Source organism: Oryctolagus cuniculus, chromosome 12 (genome assembly GCF_051225735.1).
Source record: "Oryctolagus cuniculus isolate XC-2025 breed Fujian yellow rabbit chromosome 12, ASM5122573v1, whole genome shotgun sequence".
Taxonomy (NCBI): Eukaryota; Metazoa; Chordata; class Mammalia; order Lagomorpha; family Leporidae; genus Oryctolagus; species Oryctolagus cuniculus.
This window is the reverse complement of record NC_142878.1, coordinates 71,228,200-71,239,199: the sequence shown is the minus strand read 5'-3', so window position 1 is coordinate 71,239,199 and position 11,000 is coordinate 71,228,200. Positions and strand designations below refer to the sequence as shown.

General features: G+C 39.2%; 1 protein-coding gene across 1 annotated transcript in view; it reads right to left on the bottom strand.

Annotated features, from left to right (window-relative positions):
* Positions 1-7,105: 7,105 nt before the first annotated feature.
* Positions 7,106-11,000, bottom strand: part of SLC12A1 (solute carrier family 12 member 1) — a gene marked incomplete at its 5' end in the record, with an annotated part of 108,173 nt that continues 104,278 nt past the window's right edge. The window contains 1 exon segment of the mRNA NM_001170971.1: positions 7,106-8,410. Within this exon segment, the coding sequence (NP_001164442.1) occupies positions 8,275-8,410 (136 nt within the window). The 3' untranslated portion in view covers positions 7,106-8,274.

Here is an 11,000-nt window from a genome sequence, read left to right as displayed (position 1 = left end):
TATCTATGTCCCTGATTATGATGAACTATTATTTGAAAATATTGTTAAAATTGAGTTGCTAGTATTTTGTTTTGGATTTTTCAGTTTTTATTCACACAAAAACTTGATTTGCAGGTTCAGTTTTTGAGGTCTGTCATATTTTGGTATCAAGTTTTTGTTAGTATGACAAAATAAATGAGGGAAGGAAAGAATGTGTTTTCTCTTGCCTTGTTAAGCACTAGCTTAAATATAATGGTAATTATCTTTGAAAGTTTAAAAGACCTTTTGGGTTGATAACTTTTTGAATTACATTTTTGAGAATCTTGTGCTTTATTCTGAAGTATTAGATTTTACCAGGTATTCTATTTTTTCTTGATTTAATTTTAAGAATTTATATTTTATTAGAAATTTATATTTATTGGAATTAATACATTTGCCAGATTAGAATTTTAAAGAACATTGTTCTCTAAAACATTATTTTTAAATATTATCCCTTTCTTCTTTGTAGATTTGCATATATTTTCTTTTTTTATCTTTTCTTTTAAAAATTTTTTATTTACTTGCTTAAAAGGCAGAGAGAGAAAGAGAGAGGAGAGAGAGATAGCAAGAAATCTCCCATTCACTGGTTCCATCTCCAACCAGTTGTCTGCAACAGGTAGAGCTGTGCTCAAGCCCTAGAACTCAATCCAGGCCTTGCATGTGAGTGGGCAGAGACTCACCTTCTCGAGCCAACACTTGCTGTACCAGGGTGTGCGTTAGAAGAAGCTGGTGCTCAAACCCAGGCACTGTGATATGCGATACGAACTTCCCGAGCAGCATCCAAACCTCTATGCCAAAATGCTCACCTTTTTATCTATCTAAAACTAAAAATGATTTTTTAAAAGATTAATTATTTATTTGAAAGTCAGAGTTACACAGAGAGAGAAGGAGAGAAAGAGAGAGAGAGAGAGAGAAAGAGAGAGAGAGAGAGAAAGAGTTCTTCCATCTGCTGGTTCACTCCCTAATTGGCCACAACAGCCGGAGCTGCGCCTATCTGAAGCCAGGAGCCAGGAGCATCTTCTAGGTCTCCCACGCAGGTGCAGGAGGCCAAGGACTTGAGCCATCTGCTACTGCTTTCCTGGGCCACAGCAGAGAGCTGAATCAAAAGTGGAGCAACCAGGACTCGAACCAGCACCCATATGGGATGCCGGCACTGGAGGCAGCAGCTTTACCCGCTACGCCACAGCACCGGCCCCTAAAAATGAATTTATCTCTTTGAAGTTGTTCCTTTTGTTTTTTTTTTTTTTCTTTGAGCAACAACAAACAGTAGTTGAATTTGTCAGCTTATAGTTACTTTCTTTTTTGTACATAATGATAATGTCTAATGCTTAGTTAAGGATTTACCACACAGTGCTCAGCCAGGTCCTGTCTTCCACTATTAACCCACATTATCTTATATGTTCACATTACAACATCTCTAAAGGGTAGATTCTCTTAATAATCCCTGTGTTCCTTTTGAGTCTAAAGGAGTTAATAAATGAGGAAACTGAGATTCAGTGCTTCTTCAGTTCCATAGTTAGAGCTCCTAATATTACTGATTGGCTTTTCTTTCTCAATTTCTTTTCATGATTTCTTTAGCTACTTTGTATAATTTTTAAATCTTTCATTTTTCTTATACGTCAATAAATCCATTTATAGCTATAAATTTACCACTAAGTCCTACTTTATCAGCACAAAATACATTTCTCTGTGGAATTCTTAATGTCATTTTTACTAAGGAGTCTAAAATTGTATTATCTCTTTCTTTTTTGATCTGAGTTATTTAGAAGAATTTTCTCCTCCCATTGAGTAAGGTTTTTTTTTTTTTTTTTTAAGACTTATTTATTTGAAAGGCAGAGTTACAGAGAGAGAGAGAGAGAGAGAGAGAGAGAGAATCTTCCATCTACTGGTTCACTCCCCAAATGTCTACAGTGGTCAGGGTTGGGCCAGGCTGAAGCAAGGAGCTTCTTCCAGGTCTCCCACATGGGTGCAGGGTCCCAAGCTCTCGGGTAATCCTCTGTTGCTTTCCCTGGGTGAATCAGCAGGGAGCTGAAATAGAAGTGGAGCAGCTGGGATTCTAGGTGGAGCCCATATGGGATACCAGCACTGCAGGTGGTGGCTTAACCTGTGGGTTAAGCCAAATGCAGGTCCCAGTGAGTAAAGTTTTTGATATTGTCATGTATATATTTATAAATAATGTCAGTTTTACTGTATTGTGATAAAAATGTGATATTCACTATTATTACATTTTAAAATTTCTTCATTTGTAATGTACAATTTGTTTTGATAAGCATTCTGTAGATATCTAAAAAATGGTATATTCTCTGTGGGTAAGCATTATGGCTCTATTAAATCCATGTTTTAAAATGTAGTTTGACTGTTGAAATACTTACTTAAGGTATACTAAGCTGATCTTCTGTATATTAAGATAATCGAAAATGAATCTTGATGTGAATGGAAGGGGAGAGGGAGTAGGAACGGGGAGGGTTGTGGGTGGGAGGGACGGTATGGGGGGGGAAGCCATTGTAACACATGAGTCGTACTTTGGAAATTTATATTCATTAAATAAAAGATTAAAAAAAATAAAAATAAAAAAAAAAGAAAAAAAATGTAGTTTGAATTTTGCCTGTACTTGATCTGTCAAAGGCAATGATACAGTGAGCTATATCCTATGAAAATTGACTTTCTATGACTTCCTTTTTGTTCCCAGTGTTATTTGTATTATTTATGTCATACTGTACAATTTGTTTGCATAAAGCTCCATTATTATAGTTACATTGAGATTATATATTATAAATATAAAATCATACTCTCCTGTCTTTAATTCTTTGCCTTAAACTTTGAAATTAGTATTTTCACCCATGTTCTTTTGTTTGAACATTTATATTAACTTTTGCTTTTAACTCTTCCCCCATTCTCAGTTGTTGACTTTTAGCCTTTTTTCAATTGTGAATATGATGTGAATATGAATAAGAATATGATGCTTTTTTCAATTGTGAACATGACTTTACTTTTTTCATTAAAGTTAAATATTTGTTAATAAAAAGATTCATGTATTCCTCTCTGTTTCTCACAGGTTTTATTTTTCTGTTGTATGATCCTATCATTTAGTGTTATATCTCTTTTTAAATGATATATTTCAATTTTTTTGTATTTTTGGATTTTTTTCTGTTTTTGTTGTTGTTGTTGTTGTTGTTGAGAGGCAGAGGCAGAGAGTTCTCCCATCTGCTGCTTAACTTCAAATGCCCACGACAGCTGGGGCTGGGTCAGGCTGAAATCAGGAGCCGGGAACTACATCTGTGGTCCCTGAACCACATTCATGGCATGGATTCACATACTTGAGTCATCACCTACTGCCTCCCAGGATCCTCATCAGTAGGAGGATGCAATCAAGAGCCAGAGCCAGGAATTGAACCCAGGTTCTCAGATGTGAGACACAGGTGTTTTAATTGGTGTCTTGGCTGCTGGACCAAATGCTTGCTCCCATGTTTCCTTGTCTTTATGCTCTTTGTATACTGGATTTCCCACAGTGTTTTCTTGTTTTTTGATGCTGCTGCCAAGGACATCCCTGAGGTGCTTCACCCACAATACCCATGTGTGCTATGAGTGCCCACCAAGCACACTGAGAATCTTCTTAGGGGAAGCCATTTCCAAATGCCTTTAGTATTTAACAAAAGAGATCCTGGAGAAGGTGCTGCACTCTGTCCTATTCTCACTTCCAGCCTCAAACTAGGAGTAATGTTAGTGGCATTCTCTCAGCATCTACTGCAATTATATCCTGAGATTTTTATTCTCAGGAGCATGGGCTGCAACCTGACAGTTAATAACTTCCTTCAGTCTCTTCCTATGTGAACTACAGCTTGGTTGAAATTCTAAAATTGTTGTCATGTAGATAGCATCTTTCCTTAGTTTCCTGCCCAAGAAGCAGATATTTCATATTTTTAAGTCTCTTTAATCATTTTAAGAGAGATCTCATAGGGTATGGAGAAACAGAATTAGATGTCTTTACTCCAGTGTGCAATATTTTACAGAATCTGCTCATCTAGCATTTAGGGTGTCTACAAGACATCCAGAGACAAACATGAAGGAAATTATTGTTGAAATTTGTTAATTTTCCCATACACACTTACTTGTAGTTAGTTAAACTGGACTGCTCTTAAGTAAACAGTGCTCAGAGCTATCCTAAGGATGCTGACCATAGGCATAGGAGCCTTTTATTTGCCAGCAAATCTGGCTCTTTATTCTTATTTCCATTTGTCTCTGAGGCCACATGATGGCAGGACCCTCCTCTATGTACAATTTCTTTGTATAACATAATCAAGTTTCAGTTAGGGCATCCTTGAACAAAGCATGGCTAGTTCTAGGTTCATGTCCTAGGAAGTGTGAATTCCCAGAGTCAGCTGGGGCCTGCTAAGGATCCCTCATGGAGTACAGGTGAAGAAAAAATGAAGGATTAGAATTTTAAAAAGTCACTAAAAAGTAGTAATAGGGCAAACTAGCAAGGGGATGACAGATACAAATATTCCTCAACTTATGATGGGGTTATGTTCCAACAAGCCAATTAACTGTAAATTGAAAATGTGTTTAATACAGCCAGCCAACTACACATCAAAGTATAGTCTAAACTTACTTGAAATGTTGTCAGAATACTTACAATAACTTAGAGTCAGGCATTGTGAGAGAGTACTGTACCCCATATTGCTAGTTCAAGAAAAGATAAAAATTTGAAACTTGAAGTATGACTTTCACTCAATGTGTACTGCTTTTGCACCCTCATGAAGTCAAAAAAGAAACTGTAAGTTGAACCACCGTAAGTTGTGAACTGTCTGTAGTTTACTCAGTATACTCTAAAATTTCTTTTCTCTATTTCTAAAATTCTCCTATTTCTCTTCTGAGTTTTCCATTTTCTGTTCTCTGTTTTACTTGTTCCATATCTGCGTTTCTCTTTTACCCCTATTATCTCTGCTCCTTTCTCATTTTTCCTTTTTCTTCCCAGGTACACAGAAATGCAACAGATTCAGCATTATTTATTGTACAGTATTCACTGAGTTTTGCTTTGTTTCCAGATCTTTTATTTCTGCTTTAAAATAAAAACTTTTCTCCACCAAAAAAAAAAAAAAGAAATTTGTGAATTTGGGACTTGGAGGAAAAATATAAGTTGGAAATAAAAATTTGGTTGTAGAAGTCAAATCAGAAATCAGAGGAATTTCCTAGAGCATAATTGCAATATGTTGCAGATGATCAGACTAAGGTCCCTTAGTCCCTCTCCCAGAGGTTCTAATTAACAAGGCTACAGTAGTCCCCAATACTTTATAATTCTTTTTAAAATTTCCACTTAAAGATGTCTAAAATTGAGTATTAAAGGAAGAATTCATGCAATATTTTAAATATGGTGCCCTTTATTTAAAATGTTTTATGTTTTATGTATATGTTTATAGAGATAAGGAAGGTTCATCAATTGAAAAATTAATGAAGATTTTGAAAGTCATTGTGAGGAAAGTGGGATGTAAAGTAAAGAGACACAGAAAATTGGACACCAGGGCCAGTGTTGTGGCACAGCAGGATAAGCCGCAGCCTGCAATGGTGGCATCCCATGTAAGTACCGATTCAAGTCCAGGCTGCTCCACTTCTGATCCAGCTCCCTGCTAATGTACCTGGAAAGGCAGCAGAAGATGGCTCATGTACTTGATTCCCTACCACCCATATGGGAGACCAGGATGGGGTTCCTCATTCCTGGCTTTAGCCTGGACCAGCGTGGATGCAGTGGTCAAATGGGGAATGAACCAGTGGATGGAAGATCCCTCCCTTTGCTTCTTGCCCTCTCTCTGTCTTTCAAAGGAACAAATCAATTAATCAATCTGAAAAAAAAAAAAGAAAGAAAATTGCACACCAATGCCCACGATTGTGGAATTTTCTCCTTGCTCAGAAACCTGAGTGTAGATGGGGAGATGTTGGGAAGTTGAAATAATAGAGTTAATAGCGTTGAGAGAAGCAAAGGATAAAGGCAGAGTATAAATGGCTATAAAAATTTGTTGCTGACCATAACCCTTATCATTTCAATTTTCTGCTAACCTCTCTTATTTCCAATACATCTTTTCTTGACCTGGAAATCCCTAGTTCCTTATTGTTACTCAACCTCAACCTTTAATCTGGAGCCCAAAGGACATCATTCCATTCACTTTCTTTCCAGTAGCCTTTAGAAAATTAAAGGCACAAAACTAACAAATGGTGAAACCAAGATTTCAATTCAAGACAGTCTGAAATTTTTGACAACCATAATTATCTGCCCCCTTTGGTAGACGTGGGGATGTCACACTCAGACTCTATGTAATGAAGGATTTGGTGCCCAGGCATCTAGCAGTGCTGTTAACAGGGAGACTCAATGGCAGGGCTGCTGCATTTGAGGTCACAGCCCTTCCCCAAGGCAGCCTACATCCAGTGATTGATCAGTGTGGCAGTTCAAAGGCCTGGCCTTCTCTGCCCTACGCATGACCACTCTGAAAGGACATTTTAACTCCAGAGTTCCCTGTAAAGATGACCGAAGTTGTCATTGGTCCCGTACCACACCATTTCTCTCCACCTTTCTTTTCTCCTGCCTTCCATGGGTATTGATCCCTAGGTCACTACATGCTAAACTCTCAGTCTGTTTCCCCAGGAACCCAGCCTGCAACAGTTCTGCAAAGCAACAAAAGCCAGAATTTTCCATCACAGAAGCCATATTACTTCTCACTTCTCTCAGAGACCCTCTCAAGTATTTCAGGGATGTATTACAGACACATGACACTGGGTCCTCTTTGCACACATCAGCAGGACCAAGTCCAGTCATTTGGATTTCAAGTACACAGGTTTATTCAAGGGCTTAGTTAAGTAAAATAGCCCTGCTTTTGGAATAGGGATATCCAGCTGCTTAACCTTTGCTGATTGTCTCCCTTTTCCTGTAGTCCTCTAGGCAGAGAAGCCAAGCTTGTAAGTCCTAATCTTGAACCCCAGTTATAAACAACCTGCACCAAGCAGGAAAATTTTCAGGCTCATGTCTGAGATTCCATTGCACTGTAATTTTAGTGATTGAAAAGTAAAAATATGACTTAGGCCAAGCAAATGAATTTTAGTGCTTTTATTTCAGGTTCATTTTTCCCCATATATTTTCATAGTTAGAATAAACAGTCAAACTATGTCAAGAAAAAAAATCAAGTCGTTCATCAGAAAACCAATTTTTTGTTGGTTTGTCAATATGATTAAGTATTATAGGTGTACTACAAAATAAAAAAAATCAGTTCCTATATATTCTAAATTTTGCAAGCCTTTCCATTTCACATTGTAATTATTCTTTAAATACATACAATCACCTAGAAAGTAAATATATGATTCAGGATGTATTTCATAATGATGGTTTGAAAGTTTATGGTACTTTGCTTTCAATTAGATGTCTTAAAGACTTACTTCATCTGTGCTAATTACTTAATTAGGAAAAAGGATGCAGAGTAATACCATGATGGAAATTTCTAAATATTTAGTAGGGTGGACAATTAGAGTTTGTATGTTAAGAATGAAATATATTTCATTTAATTGGAACCAATGTTGCCTTCTAAGGTGGTTAACGTACTTTTCAGTCAGTAGCAAATTTAAGGCATGTGTTATCAATGATCACTTGATCACTAAGTATTTAATCAGTTACATTAAATAACCTTATTTAAATAAGTGCTTTAAACATTTTGTAACTCAAGAACTTTTTAAAGTTTTCAGTTATTGATTTTTAAATCTTCTTTGTAGATACAAGCCTCTCAGGAGGCCACGTATAATCAGGTTTCACACCCAGTTGGTCTTCTCCTTTGATAACCACCCATGGTTACTCTCTGGGGCTGTCAATAAGCATTTGTTGAGCACCTGCTGTGGGGCTGAGGCCTATATCAGTGCCCAGAAGCAAACAACGTACAAACAAAAGATTAAGTATGCCTGGAGAAGCTTCCAGTCAAATTGGTGGTTTTCATGAGTACAAGCCAGCCTGGGTTTGCTTATTATTTATCAACAGCAATGACAAAATTTTTTTTCTAGGAGCAGCATTGGTTTTGAGACTCTCTTAAGCTAATAGAAAAAAAAAAAAACCTCCAGTAACTAATAAAAATTCTAATATACTACAATTTATATGAATAAATCAGTAGAATATGGTAGGACAGTCTCCAGAGATTTACATATCCAAGGATCAGATTTACAGCATATAGTACAGCAACATGCTTCTTAATTAGCCATACATTAATATGTTTTCTAATCTTTCATGTTTTAAGAGTAAAATGTCAGGACATTTTTGTGATTTCCTCTAACTAGTAAGACAGGAGGAAGGTTCTTTGTGAGGATTTCCAGCCAAGCCATATACAACAAATCCGATATAGATCCTTTTCTCGCCACTGGAAGGCTCCTAATGGCAGAGAAGACAAAAGACGAAAATGAGAATTACTAACACAATAATCTTTCTAGCATTTCAGAACTATTTTTTTTTGACAGGCCTGATACTTTTACACTCTTCTCCCCAATGAAGGCCCTGGAATCATTTTGAATATAGACATTAAACTGATGTATTTCTCAGTTTATACAAATAACTATAAACCAGAGAAATAGGCTTAGGTATTGCAAAGACAGAACAAAAATATAGATAGAAATCATTTTCCAGAAGTTTAAAGTTTTTGTATTTGGGGGAAACCTCAGAAATAAGCTATTGAGATCCTACCACACAATTTAGCAGACCATTTTGATTTTGTATGAATAAGCAGGCAGCTAGACAGGCCTAGGTGAAATGGAATTCTTGACAACTGTGCAATTTAATGCTATCTCTTTACCTGTCAGTCTAAGACACCCACCTTCCCAGGATGTACCTGTGTCTCATCCAGGGCCAATAAGGAAGGAGTAGATGCCATGATTACTTCATGGATATTAACCTCCACATAGGGGTGCCATAAAATGTCCAGATGGCTTCATGCTTGTTGAGCTCCCACCCCATTTATTTCTTCAGTTAAGGCAACATCCCCTAACTCATACAGGAGAGAGCCCCTTTTTTGCTTGAATGCAGTTATGGGTGCTACTTAGGCTTTTTCTCTCAACCAACTCTCTGATCCACTCATGATATATATTTCTCTCTCTTTCTCTCTCTCTCTCTCTCTTTCTCTCTCTCTCTCTTTCTTTCTTTTTTTGACAGGCAGAGTGGACAGTGAGAGAGAGAGAGAGAAAGGTCTTCCTTTGCTGTTGGTTCACCCTCCAAAGGCCGCCTCGGCCAGCGCACCGTGCTGATCCGAAGCCAGGAGCCAGGTGCTTCTCCTGGTCTCCCATGGGGTGCAGGGCCCAAGGACTTGGGCTATCCTCCACTGAACTCCCTGGCCACAGCAGAGAGCTGGCCTGGAAGAGGGGCAACCAGGACAGAATCTGGCGCCCCGACTGAGACTAGAACCTGGGGTGCCGGTGCCGCAGGCAGAGGATTAGCCTAGTGAGCCGCGGCGCCGGCCTCATGATATATATTTCTCCATGTAGCTAGGCCACACTCACATTTGAATATATGTTCATTCTGTCACCTTTTAAATAAATTCTGTTCTTACTCTGTGCACCTATAAATGCTCATCTCTGTGAGGAACAAGGTCCTGGGTTGAAAATTAAGGTTCCAGGCTGGTGCCACAACTCACTAGGCTAATCTTCCGCCTGTGGCACCAGTACCCCGGGTTCTAGTCCCGGTTGGGGCGCTGGATTCTGTCCCGGTTGCTCCTCTTCCAGTCCAGCTCTCTGTGTGGCCCGGAAGGGCAGTAGAGGATGGCCCAAGTGCTTAGTCCCTGCACCCACATGGGAGACCAGGAGGAAGCATCTGGCTCCTGGCTTTGGATTGGCGCAGTGCACCAGCCTTATTGGCCATTTTGGGGGTGAACCAACAGAAAGGAAGACCTTTCTCTCTCTCTCTCTCACTGTCTAAATCTGCATGTCAAAAAAAAAAATTAAGGTTCCAGGCCTGCATCAATTTTAAGAGTATAACATTTTAGATGGACAACCTTCCAGCCTAGGCCATGCTTGAAGACACATTTTTCTTCATACATAGCAGTCAGATTATGAGGTATAAATACAAAATAGTTGGAAGGCTTTTCAGGTTTAGCTACCAATCTAAGTAGATGAACATGAATATTTTCAATAGTCACACAGCTAACATTTGTAGTGCCACAGGGTCAACAGTGAAAATAGGAAAGATCATTGCCTTTTTCTCCCTCCCTGGCCTCTTCCAACACTGCAAAGAGCCTCATGAATCTGCCAGAGACACAGCAGCTCAGGAGCACGCATCCAGGGACAGGCCTGTGAATTTTGGTGGTTAACGTGGGGCTGTCAGTAAGGAATTTCAGGATCTCAGTTAACTGGTGCAGACTGGAAGGTAAAGTTGGGTTGTGGGTGGGCATGTGTCGTTGGCCCCATGGGTATAGCATGTCAGGCAGAAAGTCCAAGCCAGGCCCACTGTAGCCTTGAGCTGCCATCATCGGGATTTCAGAGTAGTATTGACCTTCCTTCACTAAAATCCCATGTGTTCCAATTAAAAAAAAAAAAAAGCTATTCACCTGAAAAGTCATGAGATTTAAAAACTGATTAACCCAGCTGGCGCCATGGCTCACTAGGCTAATCCTCCTCCTGCGGCGCCAGCACACCGGGTTCTAGTCCCGGTCGGGGCGCCAGATTCTGTTCCGGTTGCCCCTCTTCCAGGCCAGCTCTCTGCTGTGGCCAGGGAGTGCAGTGGAGGATGGCCCAAGTGCTTGGGCCCTGCACCCCATGGGAGACCAGGAGAAGCACCTGGCTCCTGCCTTAGGATCAGTGTGGTGCGCCGGCCGCGGCGGCCATTGGAGGGTGCACCAACGGCAAAGGAAGACCTTTCTCTCTGTCTCTCTCTCTCACTGTCCACTCTGCCTGTCCAAAAAGAAAATAAATAAATAAAAAACTGATTAACCCATTTTCACTAAAATGTCTCTCCACCATTCCTAAATGCCTGCAAT